Source organism: Oryx dammah, unplaced genomic scaffold, assembly GCF_014754425.2.
Source record: "Oryx dammah isolate SB20612 unplaced genomic scaffold, SCBI_Odam_1.1 HiC_scaffold_4, whole genome shotgun sequence".
In the NCBI taxonomy this organism is placed as follows: Eukaryota; Metazoa; Chordata; class Mammalia; order Artiodactyla; family Bovidae; genus Oryx; species Oryx dammah.
Window position 1 is genome coordinate 48,702,408 of NW_024070188.1, and position 25,256 is coordinate 48,727,663.

At 35.9% G+C, this 25,256-nt stretch overlaps 1 protein-coding gene across 1 annotated transcript in view; it reads left to right on the plus strand.

The window, feature by feature from the left end:
* The window catches only part of RNGTT (RNA guanylyltransferase and 5'-phosphatase), a 241,443-nt gene that overhangs the window by 145,691 nt on the left and 70,496 nt on the right, over positions 1 to 25,256 (plus strand). Inside the window, exon 13 of the mRNA XM_040238814.1 lies at positions 11,543 to 11,643. Coding sequence (XP_040094748.1) covers positions 11,543 to 11,643 — 101 coding nt within the window. The remainder of the gene's footprint in view (positions 1 to 11,542; positions 11,644 to 25,256) is intronic.

A 25,256-nucleotide genomic window follows, 5' to 3' on the forward strand; every position in this document is an offset into this window, starting at 1 on the left:
AACATTGCGGTATATGTGTCTCTTTCAATTCTGGTTTCCTTGGTGTGTATGCCAGCAGTGGGATTGCTGGGTCATATGGCAGTTCTGTTTCCAGTTTTTTAAGGAATCTCCACACTGTTCTCCATAGTGGCTGTACTAGTTTGCATTCCCACCAACAGTGTAAGAGGGTTCCCTTTCTCCACACCCTCTCCAGCATTTACTGCTTGTAGACTTTTGGATCGCAGCCATTCTGACCGGCATGAGATGGTACCTCATTGTGGTTTTGATTTGCATTTCTCTGATAATGAGTGATGTTGAGCATCTTTTCATGTGTTTGTTAGCCATCTGTATGTTTTCCTTGGATAAATGTCTGTTTAGTTTTTGGCCCATTTTTTGATTGGGTCATTTATTTTTCTGGAATTGAGCTCTAGGAGCTGCTTGTACATTTTTGAGATTAATTCTTTGTCAGTTGCTTTGTTTGCTATTATTTTCTCCCATTCTGAAGGCTGTCTTCTCACCTTGCTTATAGTTTCCTTTATTGTACAAAAGCTTTTAAGTTTAATTAGGTCCCATTCATTTATTTTTGCTTTTAATTCCATTACTCTGAGAGGTGGGTCATTGGGGATCCTGCTATGATTTACATCAGAGAATGCTTTGCCTATGTTTTCCTCTAGGAGCTTTATAGTTTCTGGTCTTACGTTTAGATCTTTGATCCATCTTGAGTTTATTTTTGTGTATGGTGTTAGAAAGTGTTCTAGTTTCATTCTTTTACAAGTGGTTGACCAGTTCTCCCAGCACCACTTGTTAAAGAGAGTGTCTTTTCTCCATTGTATAGTCTTGCCTCCTTTGTCAAAGATAAGGTGTCCATAGGTGAGTGGATTTATCTCTGGGCTTTCTGTTTTGTTCCATTGATCTGTATTTCTGTCTTTGTGCCAGTACCATACTGTCTTGATGACTGTTGATTTGTTGTATAGCCTGAAGTCAGGCAGGTTGATTCCTCCAGTTCCATTCTTCTTTCCCAAGATTGCTTTGGCAATTCGAGGTTTTTTGTATTTCCATACAAATTGTGAAATTACTTGTTCTAGTTTTCTGAAAAATACCTTTGGTAGCTTAATAGGGATTGCATTGAATGATTGCTTTGAGTAGCATACTCATTTCCACTATATTGATTCTTTCAATCGATGAACATGGTATATTTCTCCATCTGTTTCTGTCATTTTTGAGTTTTTTCATCAGTGTTTTATAGTTTTCTATATATAGGTCTTTTGTTTCTTTAGGTAGATTTACTCCTAAGTATTTTATTCTTTTCGTTGCAATGGTGAATGGAATTGTTTCCTTGATTTCTCTTTCTGGTTTCTCATTGTTAGTATATAGGAATGCAAGGGATTTCTGTGTGTTAATTTTATATCCTGTAACTTTACTATATTCATTTATTAGCTCTAGTAGTGTTCTGGTGGTGTCTTTAGGGTTCTCTATGTAGAGGATCATGTCATCTGCAAACAGTGAGTTTTACTTCTTCTTTTCCAGTATGGATTCCTTTTATTTCTTTTTCTTTTCTGATTGCTATGGCTAAAACTCCCAAAACTATGTTGAATAGTAGTGGTGAGAGTGGGCACCCTTGTCTTGTTCCTGACTTTAAAGGAAATGCTTTCAATTTTTCACCACTGAGGATAATGTTTGCTGTGGGTTTATCATATATGGCTTTTATTATGTTGAGATATGTTCCTTCTATGCCTGCTTTCCAGAGGGTTTTTATCATAAATGGATGTTGAATTTTGTCAAAGGCTTTCTCTGCATCTATTGAGATAATCATACGGCTTTTATCTTTCAATTTGTTAATGTATCACATTGTTAGTGTATCATATTGATTGATTTGTGAATATTGGAGAATCCATGCATCCCTGGGATAAAGCCCACTTGGTCATGCTGTATGATCTTTTTAATATTTTGTTGGATTCTGTTTGCTAGAATTTTGTTAAGGATTTTTTGCATCTTTGTTCATCAGTGATATTGGCCTATAGTTTTCTTTTTCTGTGGCATCTTTATCTGATCTTGATATTAGGGTGATGTTGCCCTCATAGAATCAGTTTGGAAGTTTACCTTCCTTTGCAGTTTTCTGGAAGAGTCTGAGTAGGATAGGTGTTAGCTCTTCTCTAAATTTTTGATAGAATTCAGCTGTGAAGCCATCTGGTCCTGGGCTTTTGTTTGTTGGAAGGTTTCTGATTACAGTTTCGATTCCTTTGCTTGTGATGGGTCTGTTAAGATTTTCTATTTCTTCCTGTTTCAGTTTTGGAAAGTTACACTTTTCTAAGAATTTTTCCATTTCTTCCAAGTTGACCATTTTATTGGCATAAAGCTGCTGATAGTAGTAGTCTTTTATGATCCTTTGTATTTCTGTGTTGTCTATTCTGATTTCTTCATTTTCATTTCTAATTTTGTTGATTTGATTCCCCCCCTGCCTTTTTTTAATGAGTCTTGCTAATGATTTGTCTATTTTATTTATCTTCTCAAAAAAACAGCTTTTAGCTTTGTTGATTTTGGCTGTGGTCTCCTTTGTTTCTTTTGCATTTATTTCTGCCCTAATTTTTATGATTTCTTTCCTTCTGCTAACCCTGGGGTCCTTCATTTCTTCTTTTTCTAGTTGCTTTAGGTGTAGAGTTAGGTTATTTATTTGATCTCTCTCCTGTTTCTTAAGGTAAGCTTGTATTGCTGTGAACCTTCCCCTTAGCACCGCTTTTACTGAATTCCATAGGTTTTGGGTTGTGTTTTCATTTTCATTCGTTTCTATGCATATTTTGATTTCTTTTTTGATTTCTTCTGTGATTTATTGTTTATCCAGAAGTATGTTGTTTAGCCTCCATATGTTTGTATTTTTAATAGTTTTTTTCCTGTAGTTGACATCTAATCTTACCACATTGTGATCAGAAAGGATGCTTGAGATGATTTCAATTTTTTGAATTTACCAAGGCTAGATTTATGGCCCAGGATGTGATCTGTCCTAGGGAAGGCTCCCTGTACACTTGAGAAAAAGGTGCAATTCCTTGTTTTAGGGTGAAATGTCCTATAGATGTCAACTAGGTCTAACTGGTCCATTGTATCATTTAAAGTTTGTGTTTCCTTGCTAATTTTCTGTTTAGTTGATCTATCCATAGGTGTGAGTGGGGTATTAAAGTCTCCCACTATTATTGTGTTATTGTTAATTTCCCCTTTCATACTTGTTAGTATTTGCCTTACATATTGCAGTGGTCCTATGTTGGGTGCATATATATTTATAATTGTTATATCTTCTTCTTGGAGTGATCCTTTGATCATTATGTAGTATCCTTCTTTGTCTCTTTTCACGGCCTTTACTTCAAAGTCTATTTTGTCTGATATGAGTATTGCTACTCCTGCTTTCTTTTGGTCTCTGTTTGTGTGGAATATCTTTTTCCAGCCCTTCACTTTCAGTCTGTATGTGTTCCTTGTTTTGAGGTGGGTCTCTTGTAGACAGCATATATAGGGGCCTTGTTTTTGTATCCATTCAGCCAGTCTTTGTCTTTTGGTTGGAGCATTCATTCCATTTACATTTAAGGTAATTATTGATAAGAATGATCCTATTGCCATTTACTTTGTTGTTTTGGGTTCGAGTTAATAAACCTTTTCTGTGTTTCCTGCCTAGAGAAGATCCTTTAGCATTTGTTGAAGAGCTGGTTTGGTGGTGCTGAATTCTCTCAGCTTTTGCTTGTCTGTAAAGCTTTTGATATATCCTTCATATTTGAATGAGCTCCTTGCTGGGTATAGTAATCTGGGTTGTAGGTTTTTCTCTTTCATCACTTTAAGTATATCCTGCCATTCCCTTCTTACCTGAAGAGTTTCTATTGAAAGATCAGCTGTTATCCTTATGGGGATCCCTTTGCAAGTTACTTGTTTTTCTCTTGCTGCTTTTAATATTTGTTCTTTGTGTTTGATCTTTGTTAATTTGATTAACATGTTTCTTGGGGTGTTTTGCTTTGGGTTTATCCTGTTTGGGACTCTCTGGGTTTCTTGGACTTGGGTGGCTATTTCCTTCCCCATTTTAGGGAAGTTTTCAACTATTAACCTCCTCAAATATTTTCTCATGGCCTTTCTTTTTGTCTTCTTCTTTTGGGACTCCTATGATTGAAATATTGGGGCATTTAACATTGTCCCAGAGGTCTTTGAGGTTGTCCTCATTTCTTTTGATTCTTTTTCTTGTTTCCTCTCTGCTTCATTTATTTCCACCATTCTGTCTTCCACCTCACTTATCCTATCTTCTGCTTCAGTTATTCTACTGTTGGTTCCCTAGGGAGTGCTTTTGATCTCAGTTATTGCGTTATTTATTATTGATTGACTCTTTTTTATTTCTTCTAGGTCCTTGTTAAACTTTCCTCGCATCTTCTCAATCCTTGTCTCCAGACCGTTTATCTGTAATTCCATTATGTTTTCAAGATTTTGGATCATTTTTGCTATCATTATTCTGAATTCTTTTTCAGGTAGACTCTCTATCTCCTCTTTTGTTTGCTTTGGTGGGCTTTTATCATGTTTCTTTACCTGCTAAATATTTCTCTGCCTTTTCATCTTGTGTAGATTGATGTGTTTGGGGTGGCCTTTCTGTATGCTGGAAGTTTGTGGTTCCTCTTTATTGTGGAGGTTCCTCCCTGTGGATGGGGTGGATGAGTTTTTTGTCAAGGTTTCCTGGTTAGGGAAGCTTGCATTGGTGTTCTGGTGGGTGGAGCTGGATCTCTTCTCTCTGAAGTGCAATGAAAAGTCCACTAGTGAGTTTTGAGGTGTCTGTAGATTTGGTGTGACTTTTGGCTGCCTGTAATTTTGTCCTCAGTGTTATGTTCCTGCATTGTTGGAGAATTAGCTTGGTATGTCTTGCTCTGAAACTTTTTGGATCTTGGGTGGAGCACAGTTTCAGTGTAGGTATGGAGGCTTTTGAATGAGCTCTTGTTGATTAATGTTCCCTGGAATCAGGAGTTTTCTGTTCTCAAGTTTTGGATTTAAGCCTCCTGCCTCTGGCTTTCAGTCTTATTCTTACAGTAGCCTCAAGACTTCTCCATCCATGCAGCACTGATGATAAAACATCTAGGTTAATGGTGAAAAGATTTTCCACAGTGGGGGACACCCAGAGAGATTCACAGAGTTACATGGAGAAGAGAAGAAGGAGGAGGGAGATAGAGGCGACTATGAGAAGAAGGGGAATCAAAAGGGGAGAGAGCGGTCTAGCCAGTAATCAAGTCCCTATTTGCTCTCCACAGTCTGGAACACTCAGAGAGGTTCACGGAGTTCCACAGAGAAGAGGGAGGAAGGAGATAGAGGTGACCAGGAGGAGAGGAGGGGGAGTCAAAAGGAAAGAGACCAATATAACTTGTAATCAGTTCCCTAAGTGTTCTCCACAGCCTGGAATACCCAAAGAGATTCAGATTTGAGATTCGCGAGTTAAGTAGAGAAGTGAAGGGGGAGGGAGGGGATAGAGGTGACCTGGGGGAGAAAAAGGAGAGTCAAAAGGGGAGAGAGCAATCAAGCCAATAATCACACTCCTAAGTGAAAAGGGCTACTGAAGTTTGGAGTCTTAAAGGTACAGAATTGATAACAAATACCAAAAAGCAAAGATTAAAAATCTAGAATAGAGGTTAGACTCTCAAAAATACAATATTAAAAAACAAAATCTCAAAAGTTATAAAAAAAGATATGAAATTTCCTTTAAAAATAGTCTTTTTTTGCAAGGTAATAGGTTTTAAATATGAAAATTAAAGGAGAAATAAAGAACATAAAAATTTTAAACAATTTAAAAATGATAATAAAATATGTCTAGGAATTTCTCTGGAGCTGTTGAGGGCAGTGTGGGGTCAGTTCAGTTTTAGATAGTTCCTTGTCCCAGCTTATACTTCTACTCAAGGTCTATAGGTCCCTTCCAGTGTAGCCAGTGCTAACTACAGGGTTTTAATCTGTTGCAGCTGTCACTTCCAAAGCCTTTTCCTCTTCTTTATTTTGGCTTCCTCTGTTTGCAAGTCTCTTCAGTATCTAACTTCTGCCCTGACACAAGGGGGCGAAGGTGGTCATTTATTTAGGCTCACTTGTTCAGTTTTGCTGCGGGGAGGGAGGAACACTGCAAACAAAGCGGGCCCTGGGTTGAGTGCACTTCCCAGGTCTAAGCTGCTCAGGTTCAGGTTCTCAGGTACTCCACAAAGCGCAGAGGCGGTTGGGCCTGCATGTTGTGCCCTTCCCAGGTCGGAGCAGCTCAGGCAACCAGGTGTTTGGTGAGCGCACTCTCCCCAGGTGCGGTGTGTCTTATCACCTCCCTGGTCCCAGCTGCTCGGTTTCCTGGGTGTGCAGCGGGAACACTGTCTCAGGTGTGCCCTGTGTCTCCTCTGGGGAGCTGATTTCTGGCTGCGAACCTCCTGGCAGATGTCAACCGTCCAGGATCCCAGGAAGACTTGGTTAGCAACTGGGAGCCTGCTCACAGTTTGGTAGAGGATGCTGTCTCTGGGGCCGAGTTTTACCCTCTCCCTCCTGCTCTGGCTGTCGCCTCCCTGCTTCTGGTGGGGGATGGGCTGGTCTGCTGCCTGCTAGCTCTCCTGTGGTATTCACTCAGTCCTTTGTCTGGATATTTCATGTAGGTAGAATCATGCAATTTTTGTCCTTTTGTGTCTGGCTTATTCATTTAGCATGGTTTTTGAGATTCATTCATTTTTTAGCATGTATCAGAAATTCTTTCTTATTTTGTTACTGAGTGATATTCCATTGTATGTATATAGTGCACTTTGTCTGTTTTAATGTTGATGGAAACCTAGGTTGTTTCCACCTTTTGGCAATTTTGAATAATGCTGCCATGTTGACTTGTCCTAGGTTTTTGTTTTTTTTTTTATGTAAATGGAATTGATTTCTTAGTTTCCTTCTTAGATTGTTCACTGCTGTTGTATAGAAACAACTGATCTTTTGTATTGACAATACCACCAAAATATTACTTTAAAAGGAATAAATTTAACAAAAATTGTGCAAGACCTGTATACCAAAAACTACAAAACACTACTGAGAGAAATTTAGAAGTCATAACTAAAGAGATTGGCAGTATTTGTGAATCGAAAGATTCAGTATTGTTAAGATTTTCCCCCCTTAACTGACCTGTTGATTTACTGTATTCTTGCTTAAAATCCTAATAAAGTTATTTTCATTGAGATTGACCAGGTAATTTTAAAATATATGTGGAAATACAAATCTACATTAGCTAAGAGACTTTGGAAAAAGAAGAACAAACTTTGAGGACCTGTGTACTCTTGTTTTAATACTTAATATAGAGCTATAGAAATCAAGACAGTATGGTGTAAGCAGAAAGAAAGGCGTACTTATCAATGCAACAGGTTAGCAAGAATCGAAATACATCTGTATCCATAAGCAATTTCTTTTTGGCAAAGATGCCAGGGCAGTTCAGTGAGGGAAGGATAGTCTTTTAACAAATGGTGCTGTATCACTTTGATATCCATCTGTCAAATAGTGAACAGTCCCTTATTTCACACCACATAAATAAATTAACCTCAAATGGATCATAAAAATAAGAAAACAATAAAACCTCTTTAAGAAAATGTAGTGGAAAATTTCAGTAACCTTAGGATAAGCAAAGGTTCCTTAAAAAGGGCACAAAAAGCACACATTTTAAAAGTTTAAAGTTGATAATTTTGAAAAGATGCTCAGCATCACTAATCATCAGGTAAATGCAAGTCAAAAGCACACTGGTATATTACCTAACACCAGTTAGGGTGGCCATTATCAAAAAGTGAAAAGACAACATGCTAGTGAGAAAGTGGAGGAAGGGAACCCTTCTGCACTGTTGGTAGAAATGTAAATTGATATAGCTCTTATGAAAAATAGCATGGAGTTTCCTCAAAAAATTAATAATAGAGCTGCCATGTCATTTAGCAGTTCCACCTTTGGATATGTATTCAAAAGAAAGAAAATCAACATCCTGAAGAGGTACTTGCATTTCCATCTTTACTGCAGCAATATTCAAAGTAGCCAAGATGTGGAAATAACTTGTCTGTCAGAGGATGAATGAATAAAGAAAATAATGGTATACATGTACAATGGAGTATTATTCAGCCTTAAGAAAGAAGGAACTTCAGCCAGTTGTGACAACATGGATGAACCTGGAGTACATTATGCTAAGTGAAATAAGCTCTCACTATATATGGAATCTTTAAAACAAACAAAAAAGTCAAGTCAGAGTGTGGAATGGTGGTTACCAGAAGCAGTGGGTAGAGGATGAACAGAGATATTAATCAAAGGGTAGAAACTTTCAGTTATAAGATGAGTAAGTTCTAGAGACCTAATATATAGCATGGTACCTGTGGTTAACAATAAAATATACTTGGAATTTCCTGAGGGAATAAATCTTAAATGGTTACACACAAAGAAGTAACTGTGAGATGATGGATATGTTTATTAGCTTGATTGTGGTAATCATTTCACAGTGTATACATATATCAAAACACTATGTTGTAGACCTTAAATTTTGTATTTCTCAATCATACCTCAGTAAAGCTGGAAAAAAATAGATGATTTTGAGTTCATTAAAATATATTCAAAAGAAATATATTTTATTAAGAAAATGAAAAGGCAAGATAAAAACTGGTAGAAAATACTTGCAGAACATCTATCCAAACAAGGCTATTTATCCAGAATATATAATATAAACAACTCTTACAGGTCCATTATAGGGAGATAACCCAGTAAAAACAAGGGTAAAATTTTGAACAGGTACCTCACCAAAGAAGATACATAGATAGCAGCCAATAAGCAACTTAAAAGATCTTCAGCATCTTTTGTCATTAGAGAAATGCAAATCAGAATTATGAGACATACTTTAGAATGAAAATTTTAGAATTAAAAAGACCAGCAATACCTAGTTTGTGGTAGGTGCAGAGGAAATTGATCTCTCATATGTTACAGCTAAATCAAATCCCTTATGATTATACAGTGGAAGTGAGAAATAGATTTAAGGGACTAGATCTGATAGACAGAGTGCCTGATGAACTATGGACGGAGGTTCGTGACATTGTACAGGAGACAGGGATCAAGACCATCCCCATGGAAAAGAAATGCAAAAAAGCAAAATGGCTGTCTGAGGAGGCCTTACAAATAGGTGTGAAAAGAGAAGCGAAAAGCAAACGAGAAAGGGAAAGATATAAGCATCTGAATGCAGAGTTCCAAAGAATAGCAAGGGGGAGATAAGAAAGCCTTCCTCAGCGATCAATGCAAAGAAATAGAGGGAAACAACAGAATGGGAAAGACTAGAGATGTCTTCAAGAAAATTAAAGATACTAAGGGAACATTTCATGCAAAGATGGGCTCGATAAAGGACAGAAATGATATGGACCTAATAGAAGCAGAAGATATTGAGAAGAGGTGGCAAGAATACACAGAAGAACTGTACAAAAAAGATCTTCATGACCCAGATAATCACAATGGTGTGATCACTCACCTAGAGCCAGACATCCTGGAATGTGAAGTCAAGTGGGCCTTAGAAAGCATCACTATGAACAAAGCTAGTGGAGGTGATGGAATTCCAGTGGAGCTGTTTCAAATCCTGAAAAATGATGCTGTGAAAGTGCTGCACTCAATATGCCAGCAAATTTGGAAAACTCAGCAGTGGCCACAGGACTGGAAAAGGTCAGTTTTCATTCCAATCCCAAAGAAAGGCAATGCCAAAGAATGCTCAAACTACTGCACAATTGCACTCATCTCACATGCTAGTAAAGTAATGCTCAAAATTCTCCAAGTCAGGCTTCAGCAGTACATGAACCACGAACTTCCAGATGTTCAAGCTGATTTTAGAAAAGGCAGAGGAACCAGAGATCAAATTGCCAGCATCCGCTGGATCATGGAAAAAGGAAGAGAGTTCCAGAAAAACATCTACTTCTGCTTTATTGACTATGCCAAAGCCTTTGACTGTGTGGATCAGAATAAACTGTGGAAAATTTTTAAAGAGATGGGCATAACCCTAAGGATACCACCAGAAAATTACTAGAGCTAGTTAATGAGTATAGTAAAATTATAGGATATAAAATTAATATACAGAAATCCCTTGCATTCCTATACACTAACAGTGAAAAAACAGAGAAAGCAATCCCATTCACTATTGCCATGAAAAGAATAAAATACTTAGGAATAAATCTACCTAAAGAAACAAAAGACCTATATATAGAAAACTATAAAACACTGACGAAAGAAATGAAAGATGACACAAATAAATGGAGAAATATACCATGTTCATGGATTGGAAGAATCAATATAGTGAAAATGAGTATACTGCCCGAAGCCATCTATAGATTCAGTGCAATCCCTATCAAGCTACCAGTGGTATTTTTCACAGAGCTAGAACAAATAATTTCACAATTTGTATGGGAACCCCACAAACCTTGAATAGCCAAAGCAATCTTAAGAAAGAAGAATGGAATTGGAGGAATCAACCTACCTGACTTCAGACTATACTACAAAACTACAGTCATCAAGGAAGTATGGTACTGGCACAGAGACAGAAATATAGATCAATGAAACAAAATAGCCCAGAGATAAATCCATGTACCTATGGACACCTTATCTTTGACAAAGTAGGCAAAAATATACAATGGAGAAAAGACAACCTCTTTAACAAGTGGTGCTGGGGAAACTGGTCAACCACATGTAAAAAAATGAAACTAGAACACTTTCTAACACCACGCACAAAAGTAAATTCATATAGATTAAAGATCTAAATGTAAGACCAGAAACTATAAAACTCTTAGAGGAAAACATAGGCAGAACACTCTGACATAAATTACAGCAAGATCCTCTATGACCCACCTACTGGAGTAATGGAAATAAACACAAAAATAAACAAGTGGGACCTAATTAAATGTAAAAACTTTTGCACAACGAAGGAAACTGTAAGCAAGGTAAAAAAGGCAGCCTTCAGGATGGAAGAAAATAATAGCAAATGAAACAACTGACAAAGAATTAATCTCTAAGATATACAAACAGCTCATGAGGCTCAATAGCAGAAAAATGAACAACCCAATCAAAAAGTGGACCAAAGAACTAAATAGGCACAATTATTTTTAAATGACCAAACTTCCTTTAAGTTGTAGTGAATTGTAGGGAACAATAGGTTTCATTATTTTTTCAAAACTTTCACAAACAAGTATCTATGTGTCATTATTTTTCAAAAGTTTCATGAACAAGTATCTATGTGTTTTGGCAGGGAAGAGAGAAAGGCTATCCGTAAGATGTTGAATATCTAACGAATACCATGTGTGCATGCTAAGTCGCTTTACTCTTTGTGACCCTATGGACTTTAGCCCGCCAAGCTCCTCTGTCCATGGAATTCTCCAGGCAAGAATACTGGAGTGGATTACCATGCCCTTCTCCAGGGGATCTTCCCATCTAACTCTTTACTCATCAGTTGATGATAACAAAGATTATAGCAAAAGTGATTTTGTTTAATAAAAAGTAATTGTTATTATATTTAGTATATCAGATGTATAATCTTTAGCTTCTTATACTATTATCCTCATTGCCATCACTTTAGAAATACAAACCTGGTCGATGTGATGATATTTTGAAATGGAAGCCTCCCAGTCTGAATTCTGTGGATTTTCGCCTAAAAATAACAAGAATGGGAGGAGAAGGGTAAGTATGCACATTTGATTCCCCGTCATTTCTATATATAATAATACTTTTACTATTCCTAGGTACTTACCCAGAAGTTATGAAAACAGATGTCCACATAAATGTTTATATTATATAAAGCTTCACTGTTTATCTGGTATTTTACATATTCCTTCAAAATAAAGTAAAATACTTTCCCAGTATACTTCATATATGTATACTATAAATCTATCTCATTTTCCCAGATTATTTCTTTGATATATTACAGCTCACATTTTGTAGCATCCTTTAAAACTGACCAATTTTAGTCTTAAAAAAAGTTATTTCTAATATTAACACAATAAACTTCATTAAAATGTAAAAATGAAAATAGATTTTACTTGAAAATAATCCTATCAAGTGAATTATAAATGTAAGATATTATTATTGAATAATAATTATTGAAACAAGCCATTTTTCCTTTGAAGGGAACTGCTTCATGTTTGCATTTGCATAGCAAAAACTTACTTATACTTTATTGGGGTAGAGTTTTAATTGTAGAATTTCATTAAAATTTTTCATAATGTCTATTAAGTGTTAATTTCATGTATTGGTTAATCTTCATACGTGACTTCATTGGTTGGTTGTTGTTGTTAGTTACTAAGTCATGTCTGACTCTTTTGCGACCTCAGGCTCCTCTGTCTATGGGGTTTCCCAGGCAGGAATACTGGAGTGGGTTGCCATTTCCTTCTCCATCATTGGTTGCTACTTTAGAATAAAAAAAAAAGAAACATGCTTTAGCGTTAATAAATATTTTTATTGTTTTTCCAAAGGCCTTGTTTTATTTTACCTTGTTCCACAATTTTTTATGGCATCTTATGTAAGTAAATGCATAATAACAAAACAAGAAATGTTTAATCAAGGAAATCCTAAAGAGAAAGTATATAAGATAACATTGGCAGAAAGCTTAAAAATGTACCAGTGCATGCCATGAAATGCATGCACTTTTTATTTGCCAAAGGTAAACCACAGGTTTGTTTTTTTGTAGCTAATGGAATGAAGGGTAGACAATGAGTTATGTGACTACAGATTCCAGAAGATTAAGTCTCTTAAGAGATGATACGTTTTCGAATAATGATACTGTGTAGGGTGATGAATCCTAACTAAAAAGAGAGAGTTTATTAAGTTATATATCAGTTTTTAAAACAGAGAGTAGTTAATATTTTATGTCCTTAAAGAAGAGTTTGTGACTTAATAACAAAGTACAGTTTAGCCAGAACAACAATCTGGGACCTCAGATAGTGTTGTTTAGGTATTTTACTCTCTATTGATCTAGTTTAATCCAAAGATAGAATTGAATAGAATATTTATATTCTATAGAATAATGTAGAAGATTAGATAAAAGAAATAGTATTCATAATCTAGGATATCTATATGCTGGATATCTGTCAGGAAGAATAATCTTTAGTTTACTATTTATCAATACTTAGCTATGCATTGATATTAATATTAATATCAATTAACCATTTATTAATTATTAACCAGTATTTTCACTACAACATTGTTATTATAACACTTAACTACTAATAAGATGAATAAATATTATTAATATTTTCTGGAAACTGCCCCCAAACACATTCTACCTCCCCTCGTATATATAAAATAACGCTGTCTTTGGATAAATATTGCTGAGTAGTAAGCTCAAGACTATTGTTCTTCCTGATGAAGTGCTGGGTGTACAGGTATTCTGGGTTGCCAGTTCACTTTAGAACTTCCAAATCAGCAGTCATGCAAGATGATGTTTGTATGTCTTTCTGGAAGTGCCTTGGTGAATACCACCTCTCTTCTAAACAGGGGTGGCTGAAGGATTAAGTCTGCATGCATCTTTTTTTTCCCTTAAAAGACACAAATGAATATGGTTCTTTGGAAATAAGACTTCAAAGAAAAAGTGAAATTTGTGAAATTGCTTCATTGCTAAATCCTCTATTTTACTTAAATCTCTATAATATTTAGTTAAGTATAAACCTTTGTGTGATTTTGTTGATTGTTTCATTGAGTTTTGAAACATGCCAATCATTTTGTTTGGCTTTCTAAGACTGCGGTTCTTAGCAGCACTTAAAAGCTATGAGGCTACATGTGGAATGACCATTTTTCTAAGTATTAAAAATGATATTAATTTTTTCCTCTGTCTATTGCAATTAAATATGACAAAGTATAATTTAGTAGTTTGTCATTTGCTTCTATTCTTAGTATGTTTTAATATATATATATTTTTTAATTTTACCTATCTGGAATGTCTTCTTATAAGAAAAAATGAATTATCTCTTATTCTGGTACCTCTTTAAAACATACTGAAATATTAGCATTTAAGATGATTTTTCTTATAGAATTAAGCAGCTTACATTGGTGTAGGTACATAATTTATGTAACATGAGAGTCAGTTTTCAAAAATGGAGTATTTAATATGAAATATAAAGTGATAAATATTATATTAAATATGTATTAGTCAGTTAGCTGGAGTAATATCCTTTTTTTTCCATGGAGAGAATGTTATGGATGATAGCAGTTTTCACAAAGTGAATGAGTTTGTATCTAATGCTTACGTTAGATGCGATATGTCAAAGAGCATTATGGGAAATATACCTGTAATAGTTGGAGAGGAGTGTAGCCATGTCTCTGAATCATAAGAATCATAACATGTGACTAGTGAAGTGGACTAAAATATTTAAATATCATAAGGCAAGCTAATTTCTTTTCTTTGTTCTGCTCCTGTATATTTCTACAAAGTTAAGTATGGAATGGAATGTCTTGACAGGTATAATATAAATACCAATCTTTGAAAATGTCTGCAATGATTTTTTTCTTTTTACAGACATTTGGTATTTTTACTTCTTGTAGTATCATTTCTGAAAATTTGAACATATTAAGTTAATGTTGATTTATCATGGCCTAAAATAACTTGTGTACATCTTAGCAGTTTACATTGTATTGACATACAATACAGATTTTCATCAGAAAGCTATTGCATTGCTTTAAAATTATTGTGGGTTTAAATAATCTACAACCAAAAAATGTAGTCATTGTCAAAAGCTAGGATTACAAAGGTTGTCTGTATTCTGGAGAGTGCAAACACTTGAGTACAACAATGTCAGTGACTTAAAGTGAGCAAAATAACCTTATTATTTGTATAGCATAGTTTGGAGCACAGATTCTAGAGCCAGGGTGCCTGGGCTTAAATCTTATTAACTGTGCTTTGAGCATATTCTTTATTTCTGTGCCTCAAATTCCTCATTAGTAAAATAGAAATTTTACTAAAGAGGAATCACCTCACTGATGCAATGGACTTCAGTCAGTTCAGTTGCTCAGTCATGTCTGAAACTTTGCGACCCCATGGACTGCAGCATGCCAGGCTTCCCTGTCTATCAGTAACTCCGGAGCTTACTCAAACTCATGTCCATCGAGTCGGTGATGCCTTCCAACCATCTCATCCTCTATTGTCCCTTTCTCCTCCTACCTTCAATCTTTCCCGCCATCAGGGTCTTTTCCAATAAGTCAGTTCTTGGCATCAGGTGGCCAAAGTATTGGAGTTTCAGCTTCAACATCAGTTCTTCCAATGAATATTCAGAACTGATTTCTTTTAGGATGGACTGGATCTCCTTGCAGTCCAAGGGACTCTCAAGAGTCTTCTCCAACACCACAGTTCAGAAGCATCAATTCTTTGGGGCTCAGGTTTCTTTAAGGTCCAACTCTCAGATCCATACATGACTCCTGGAAAAACCATAACTTTGACTAAATAGGCCTTTGTTGGCAAAGTAATGGCTCTGCTTTTTAATATACTGTCTAGGTTGGTCATAACTTTTCTTCCAAGGAACAAGCATCTTTTAATTTCATGGCTGCAGTCACCATCTGCAGTTATTTTGGAGCTCAAACAAAGAAAGTCTGTCACTGTTTCCACTGTTTCCCCATCTGTTTGCCATGAAGTGATGGGACCAGATGCCATGATTTTAGTTTTCTGAATGTTGAGTTTTAAGCCAACTTTTTCACTCCTCTTTCACTTTCATCAAGAGGCTCTTTAGTTCTTTGCTTTCAATACCTTTTCTCCTTCGCCACAAGGGTGGTGTCATCTGCATATCTGAAGTTATTGATATCGCTCCCAACAATCTTGATTCCAGCTTGTGCTTCATCCAGCCTGGCTTTTTGCATGAGATACTCTGCTTATAAGTTAAATAAGCAGGATAACAGTATATAGCCTTGACATACTCCCTTCCCAATTCGGATCCAGTCTGTTGTTCTGTGTCTGGTTCTAACTTTTGCTTCTTGATCTGCATACAGATTTCTCAGGAGGCAGATAAAGTGGTCTGGCATTCTCAATTCTTGAAGAATTTTCTACAGTTTGTTGTGATCCACACAGTCAAAGGCTTTGACATAGTCAATAAAACAGAAATAGATGTTTTTCTGGAACTCGTGCTGTTTCAGTGATCCAGTGGATATTGGCAATTTGATCTCTGGTTCCTCTGCCTTTTCTAAAACCAGCTTGAACATCTGGAAGTTCATGATTCATGTATTCCTGAAGCCTGGCTTGGAGAATTTTAAGCATTACTTTACTAGCGTGTGAGATGAGTGCAATTGTACGGTAGTTTGAGCATTCTTTGGCATTGCCTTTCTTTGAGATTGGAATGAAAACTGACCTTTTCCAGTCCTGTGGCCACTGCTGAGTTTTCCAAATTTGCTGGCATATTGAGTGCAGCACTTTCACAGCATCATTTTTCAGGATTTGAAATAGCTCAACTGGAATTCCATCACCTCCACTAGCTTTGTTCATAGTGATGCTTCGTAAGCTCAGTTGACTTCACATTCCAGGATGTCTGGCTCTAGGTGAGTGATCACACCATCATGGTTATCTGGGTCACAAAGATCTTTTTTGTATAGTTCTTCTGTGTATTGTTGCCACCTCTTCTTAATATTTTCTGCTTCTGTTAGTCCCATACCGTTTCTATCCTTTATTGTGCCCATCTTTGCATGAAATGTTTCCTTGGTATCTCTGATTTTCTTGAAGAGATCTCTAGTCTTTCCCATTCTATCGTTTCCCTCTATTTTTTTACGTTGATCACTCAGGAAGACTTAACTTATCTCTCCTTTCTATTCTTTGGAACTCCTTTTCTCCTTTGCCTTTAGCTCCTCTTCTTTTCTCAGCTACTTGTAAGGCCTCCTCAGACAGCCATTTTGCCTTTTTGCATTTCTTTTTCTTGGAGATGGTCTTGATCACTGCATCCTGTAGTGTCACAAATCTCCATCCATAGTTCTTCAGGCACTCTGTCTATCACATCTAATCCCTTTGTCTATTTGTCACTTCCACTGTATATTCGTAAGGGATTTGATTTAGATCATACCTGAATGGGCTAGTGGTTTTCCTTACTTTCTTCAATGTAATTCTGAATTTGGCAATAAGGAGTTCATGATCTGAGCCACAGTCAGCTCCCGGTCTTGTTTTTGCAGACTGTATAGAGCTTCTCCATCTCTGGCTGTGAAGAATATAATAAGTCTGATTTCAATATCGACCATCTGGTGATGTCCAGGTGTAGAGTCTTCTCTTGTGCTGTTGGAAGAGGGTGTTTGCTATGACCAGTGCGTTCTCTTGGCAAAACTCTTGTTAGCTTTTGACCTTTGTTTTGTACTCCAAGGCCAAATTTGCCCATTACTCCAGGTGTTTCTTGATGTCCTACTTTTGCATTCCAGTCCCCTATAATGCAGAGGACATCTTTTTTGGGTGTTAGTTCTAGAAGGTCTTGTAGATCTTCATAGAACTGTTCAACTTCAGCTTCTTCAGGATTACTGGTTGGGGCATACTGTGATATTGAATGGTTTGCCTTGGAAACAGAGACCATTCTGTCACTTTTGAAATTGGATCCAAGTACTGCAGTTTGGACTCTTGTTGACTATGATGGCTATTCCATTTCTTCTAAGAGATTCTTGCCCACAGTAGTAGATATAATGGTCATCTGAGTTAGATTCACCCATTCCAGTCCATTTTGGTTCACTGATTCCTAAAATGTCTATGTTCACTCTTGCCATCTCCTGTTTGACCACTTTCAATTTTCCTTGTTTTGTGGACCTAGCATTCCAAGTTCCTATGCAGTATTGCTCTTATAGCATTGGAGTTTACTTCCATCACCAGTCACATCCACAACTGGGTGTTGTTTTTGCTTTAGCTCCGTGTCTTCATTCTTTCTGGGGTTATTTCTCCACTGATCTCCCGTAGCATATTGGGCACTTACTGACCTGGGGAGTTCATCTTTCAGTGTCCTATCTTTTTTGCCTTTTCATGCTATTCACGGGGTTCTCAAGGGAAGAATACGGAAGTAGCTTACCATTCCTTTCTCCAGTGCATCACATTGGGCAAACTCCAGGAGATGGTGAGGGACTGGGAGGCCTGGAGTGCTGCAGTCCATGGGGTTGCAGAGAACTGGACATTATGGGGTGACTGAACAACAACAACAGCACAAAATAGAAATTGGCCTTGTAAAACTTTTGTGAGGATTAAGTGAACTAATATATGTGAACTATTTTAGAACAGGTGGCACTTGGTAAGCATTTTTCTATTATTGTGTGTGTTGTTTTCAGGTTAAGGCATCCATATTCATCCATAAGTTAAAAATCCATATTCCCTTTTTGCCAGTCCTGTAGTTCTGTTGTTTGCTGAATTATCTGAATTCAGTTTTCTATGTGGATTACTTCCTGTTTGATTCCAATTTCTGTTAATTTTTCCCTCTTAAAGTGCCTATATTTTCAATGTATTTGTATAATTAATTATATAAATTGTTGAATATCTGGAGAGCAAGAGCATAACAAACATCAGAAAAGTTTTTACAGAAATTTTTGATAGCGAATATCTTAAAATAACTTTGTGATATGTATAGTGGGTAAGAACATGAGTTTTTGGCCAGGACTGCACAGAACCAAATCCTAGCTCCACTACTTAACTTGCTGTTGTTTTAATCTTTTTAAGCTTCCTCATGTGTAAAATGTCCCCAGTAATAATGCTTAGCTCATAGATTTGTTGTGAAGATTTATTCATACTCTTTATTTAACTGTATGAGTAGACTGAGTAAATTCGAGTTCTGCCTGTATAGACTTTACAATTATAAGCTAGTAGGCTAAAATGCAAAAGTAATTTTGCGTTATGAGGTTTTGTAGAATGAAAAAAATGATGCATCTTATTAACCCAGCTCAGGTCTGGGCATTTGAAAGTGAGAAGTGCTAATAGCTTCATAACAAGCGCAGTGAGGTAAATGGAATCAACTACATGATTCTGCTTTGCTTGAAAATGGATGAAAAATCCTCTTACTCTGACTAAAGTGATTTTTTTCTTTTGTTAAGATTTATTCAAAGAAAAGAATGATTAATTCTATTAATATTTCTCATATTTACTTGAACTAGTGTTAGGATTTTAAGAAAGACATTATAGTGATAAAATATTTAGACTGTTGAAAAATGTTGTTGTGTTAGAAAGGATTAAGTCAGCAAGAATATAATAAAAAATTCTTATTTCTTTGCTGAGCAGAGTTCCACTACCTCCCGCCCCACTCTATTTTGGATGAAATGTTTAACTCTTTTATTTATATTTCATTGAAGAATATTTTTAAGTAAGTGAAATTAGAGATAAAAACACTAATGTAACCAGTATTATTACAGAGTACACCTAATGACTGTATTTGGCATATAGCTGATCACACTTTGGGGGGTATAAGAGTGGCTACTTTTACCTTTTAACAAATGGCCCATAGTAACTGCTTTGGTTATCCTATTTGAACATATTCTCATCACTCAAACATTTTTAAAGAAAAATGCTTCTTTGGGTTTCAGTCCTTTGAATGGTTACTCTGTCAACTTCTTGATTATGGTGTATTTCCAAGGGACCGGGAAAGCAATGGAGAAGCTGTGGCTGAGCTTTCAGTTCCTCTGCCCGGCTGTCTGGCTGTTTTTGAGGTATTAGTAATTCCTGTTAACTCTTCCGTTTGATCTACCCTACTTCCTACAGAAAATTGATCTCAGGCCACCTACCAAAAATAAATACCACAGTCAAAGTGCCTAGGAGAAAAGGAGATATGGTTTCAAAACGTGTTTATCACTTCACTGGAGTCAAAATACTCTTTCACTTGTTAATTTATTAAAGAGAAATTGGCATCACATTTATTTTACCATTTGGTTCTTTGGAATTTAACTTTTATTTTTATTCATTGAAAATTATTCTTTATAACAAGAGCCTTTTGCTTGTATTATTTGTTCTAATTTAATATAATTTTCCTTAATGACATATTTTTCTAACGACAACATTTTTCTATGTTATGAGGTGCTTGTTACCTGGTAGATATCTGTGGAGATATTGTATAGGACATACAATACCAGTGTTGTTCCTACTTTGCATCACATTGGAGAGAATGTGATTCAAACTAATCCAAGTAGCCTGTGAAAACAGTATTTTATTATAAGCCTTCTTGAGTTTGTGTTAATATAAAGGAGAGTTTTTCTAAATGCCATCATATTAACCTATTGCAGAAGCAGTAGTGTTCATAACAAAAATATTACTAAGCCTTAGTAAAATGAACCATCTCATCCTCTAAGGATGAAATGATTAGATAGTATCACCAACTCAATGGTAATGAATTTGAGCAAACTCCAGGAGATAGTGGAGGACAAAGGAGCCTAACGTGCCGTAGTCCATGGGGTTACAAAGATTCGGATATGAACAACAATTGAACAACAACTACAGTGAAATGAGACACTTATAGTATTTTCTAATGGCTTATATTTGATATAATTATGGATGGAGATTTTAAAATTAGTAATTTGTTACCACTTGCTGTATTAGGATTTGGCCTGAAGTATTTATGAAGTTATGATACATTTATTGCTAACCATCCCAAGTTCAAATTCTTGTTTGTATTTTAAGGGTAAAAGGAGGGAAAAAATTGAACTTTTAGTCACTGTGCATTTCTCTGTTAAAATCAATTATGGAATAAATTAAATAGCTCTGATTATTAAAATAATTAGAAAATAATGAGTGATAGAATTATTTCTTTTAACTTTCACAGTCTGTTTTGAACCAAGTCATTTAATTCGGTTTAAAGAGTTAATTATGACAAGAGGATATTTAATATCCTGTAGCATATGACAGCTTCAAAATATAAATATGGTAATTTATTGTAAAAAGAATAAAGCTAGGGCACATCATTGTTAATGCAGTCCTTTTATCTCTGGAAAATGGAACTCATATTAAGCTTTGAACCTCAGGGGAAAATATATGGGGGAAGGGTATGGAACTCATTTTGTTCTTTGTGTTTATCAGAAAACTATCTTAGTTTCCAAGTATTGAATAATGTTGAATAATAGTATGGTAAGAACAATTATGATCCATGATTTTTGCAAAACTTCATGAAGTGGTGTTGCTAATAGTTGTCCTCAGTATCTTAATTTTATTATATTGGTATCTGTTATATATGACTTTTTAAAAAAATTATACTTAATTGTAAGAAATATATTTCATTGTCTAATAATAATCTAAGCTTTAGCTGTTCTAAGTGTCCATAAATGTACCAGCATTATTCAGCGTAAACACTACAGATTTAACAACTGTATTTATAGTAAATTACTACCTTGTAATGTTTTAATTAGAAACCTCTTTCAACTGGAAGTTTTCTATATCTGCAGCTTAAGGATAGTTCATGTTGATAAACAGAAGTCATTGCAGATTTCATAAGCATGTTTTCAATTATCAAAGGGAAGTCTGTAGATATGCAGCTTTTTAAAAAAGTGCATTCTGTTTTTACTTAATTGTTTGAAAATGGATCTAAATTGTATGTCCATTAACATGCTAATATCAGAAGTATTTTTCCTGACTGTTGTACAATGACACAAGTTCCTCAAATATCATCCAATTTACCTCTTCTGAGTAATGTCTTTAACTTTCATAACTAGAGCAGGAATATGTATTATTTAGATTTTTAAATTGCTTTGGCATTTAAATATGGATTTATTGTAGAAAATATAGGCCATATTACATAGTCTCAAGGGAGTTTAGAATACATTAACTGTAAATTACATGAATTCATTACTAAGAAACAAAGACCTTTATTCATCTTTTTCAGAATCTAATTTATAAAAATGAAAAAAAAAATCACTATCCTTTGTCTTCCATTTAGTTTTAGACTTTCATCATAGTAAGTAGCAGTGCTAGTTAAAACTGATTAATCACTATTCAGTAACCGTTCTTTGAAAACCATCTGTGTGCAAACCACATTGTTAGGAGATGAGAATAAAAAGATGGATAAGCCCTATCCTGAAGGTATGAGTAGCTTGGCTAGAGGGATAGATACAGATAAGTATTAGTGTGACAAAAGCTGTACTATCAGTGTGAGGAAAGCACTACAGAAGACCAATCTTATCTTATATATGAAATATTTTAATTGTCAGTAACAGCACAGTGAAGTTTCCCTAGAAGAAAGTTCTGTGAGTAAAACTTTGTAAATACATAGGAATGGCATTCAAGATACATAGTCTGAAAAAAAGTCATGAGATTAGTGTGAAATGTTTATTGAATCACTAGAATTTATGGAAGTGGACACTTGTATAAAGTAGACTAGGACCAGATTGTGCTATACCAAGAAAGCCAGAGTAGAGAATTAGGACTCACCTTGAACAGTTAGTGATCAGTTAAAAGAACCGATATCTGTGCTTTAGAAAGTAACTGGCTAGAAGATACAGATTGCTATCATTTTCTAATCAGTTTTATAAGCCAGAAACCTATATATTGTCTTTGTCTCCCTTACCTGGTTATCCAGAAAAGTCCTGTTAGTTTTACTTCTCAGCTATTGCTTAAGTCTGTTGACTTTGTTTTGTCCCGTAGTCATAATCTTCATTCAAGGTAGCATTGTGTTACCTGGACTACGCAGTAGCCTCTAACTGATCTTACTGCCCTTGTTCTCACCTAGTACACCGTCTGACATTAGTAAACATTACCAGAACTCTGTCAGCCCTTTTCTTTCAACCTTCTCTCTCTTTGGTTAGTGTTTGTCTGGTGTGGTGGGTTGAAATGTGTCCCTCAAAAAGGTGTGTTGCATGCCCTGTTACCTGTGAATGTCACTATGCTTGGAAATAGAATCTTTGTAGATGTAATCAAGGTATAGGTGAAGATTGAGGTCATACTAGAGTAGGGTGGGCCCTTAATCCAATATGACTAGTGTTGTTTAAGAGATATAATAAGAGGAGAAGGGGAGATACTTGAGGAGAGAATGCCATGTGATGAGGGAGGCAGAGGTTGAAGTGCTGCAGCTGTAAGCCAGGGTTTGTCAGCAAACCATGAGACGTGAGGAAGAGGCAAGACAAAATTTCTTTCCTGTGGATTTCAGAGGGAGCATGGTTGTATCAACATCTTGATTTCAGAATTCTAGCCTCCAGAACTGTGAGATGATAAATTGTTGATTTAAGCCACCCAGCTTTGTGGTACTTTCTTATGGAGGCTCTAGGAAACAAATGCATCTTGTATATATTGTTTTACCCTTTAAATTTAATTATTCTTTTTTTCCTTGTATTTTAGATTCATCTCTTGTAAACAGCATTTAGCTGGACTTTTTATCTTTTGGGTTTCCCTGATAGCTCAGTTGGTAAAGAATCTGCCTGCAATGCAGGAGACCCCAGTTTGATTCCTGGGTCGGGAAGATCTGCTGAGAAGGGATAGGCTACCTACTCCAGCATTCTTGGGCTTCTCTTGTGGCTCAGCTGGTAAAAAAAAGTCATGCTTGCATTGCTTTCACGGTCGTTCATGGATATGCACAGAGTGACAAACATTAAGAGCCATCTGATGTATATAGGTCTAACAAGGCAATGCTCTGCTTTCTTGTTTTAACTCTCATGCTATAAACAAGTCTTTCCTGTGGTGCCATGTTTTTATATTTCGGTGCTTTATTTTTTGGTGATTTCACTGGACCTCCAAGTGTAATCCTGAAGTGCTATCTAATGTTCCTAAGTGCAGGAAAGCTGTTTTTTTCCTTTCAGAGAAAATAAGTGTATTAAATAAGCTTCACTCAGGTATGAGTTAAAGTGTTGGCCATGAGGTCAGTGTTAACGAATCAACAGTTATATATTAAATAATACGTCTTAAAACAGAAACTGAGAACACGGTTATGTGTTGTTTGGTTAACAAAATACCATCAGGGAATTGCAGGAACCTACTGCTGAATTTACCCAAGGAGCAGTGGTTTAGCATTCCCTAATTTAGTGTTCTTGGTGACTTTATAGAACTACTGTGAATGACAAGAATGGACGGAATATTTTTTCTTTTATCTTGTTCTTATGTTCCTTGGAATAATAAGCTCTTGTTCTTTTTCTCCTAGGATCTATCATTCTGCATATTGGCAACTTTTAATAAATACCCATTCAATGAATAAATGAATCTCTGTGTCTTTCACGTAGTAGATGACCAGTAGAGTTGGCTCTGTGTATCAACCGGTTCCCCAGTTCTACCTCCTGAGGAGGGCCAACTGTATTATGCCATAAATAAGTATATGAGGGTCTTGAGCACCTCAGATTTTGGTATCTGCAGGGGGATATCCTGGAACCAGTACCCTATGAATACCAAGGCAGAACTGTACATTTTTGTTGAATAATGAATACTGAATAAATTGACTACAAAAGATACTACACTGGAATGTTACTTTAATTTTAGAATTTTGTCATATTGAAAAAATAAGATTAGACTTCCTCAGGATTTTGGAGATACATACAGATACAGATGTTTCTGATGAAGGGAAATTTTTTCTCTAATGCCCCAGAATATTGACATGATTCAGTGAAACAAAAAATATCATTTTGAAAGTACCTTAGATTTGGAATACTTATGCTTACAAAAAGTCCTAGATGTATTTTTGAAATAATACCATTAGAAACATTCTGGAAAAATTCCCTGTAATTATATTGGTCTGAGAAAACTTCACTGGCTAATTTATGCTTGTGTAAGTTGCTCTTTGGAACCTTTGCAGACAAAGTATACCTGTCTTTTTTTTTTTTATTATTTATTATTTTACTTTACAGTTCTGTATTGGTTTTTGCCATACATTGACATGTCGTTTTTTTAAAACTATTTTTCATGTGTATCCTGTGTTATACATACTAGAATTTTTGATACATGTATGTTTATGCTCATTGGAAACTCTAAAAAACTAGAATTTGATGAAGCTCACTGTGTAGTCTAGCACAGGTACAGATATTAACCCTGTTAACTACTAACTATACTTAAGTTAACTACATAAGTCAGTGGCTTGTTTGTCATTCAACAAGTGGACTCCTCCCCTGACACTTCTCCACTAGTGGAAGGTAGGTGCTTCCTTGTTACTGCTGGGTGGGAGTGGAAGTCCAGGTTCTCCACTTGGCCTCTGTAGAATGGTGGAGAGATGGGGGTAACTGGAAGATGCCCCTTGTTTCTGCTGGGCAGGGAAAGTTGTAAGTTCAGAATCCCCTCATGGCTTCCATTGACACTGTATTTTAGAGAACGGATAGCCTTCTTACCACTGGGTTTGGTCAAAGACCTGATCTCCTAGACAGCCCCGGTGAGAGATGGGGTAAGAGTGGACATGTCAGTTCTTCTGTGGTTCTTTCATGGT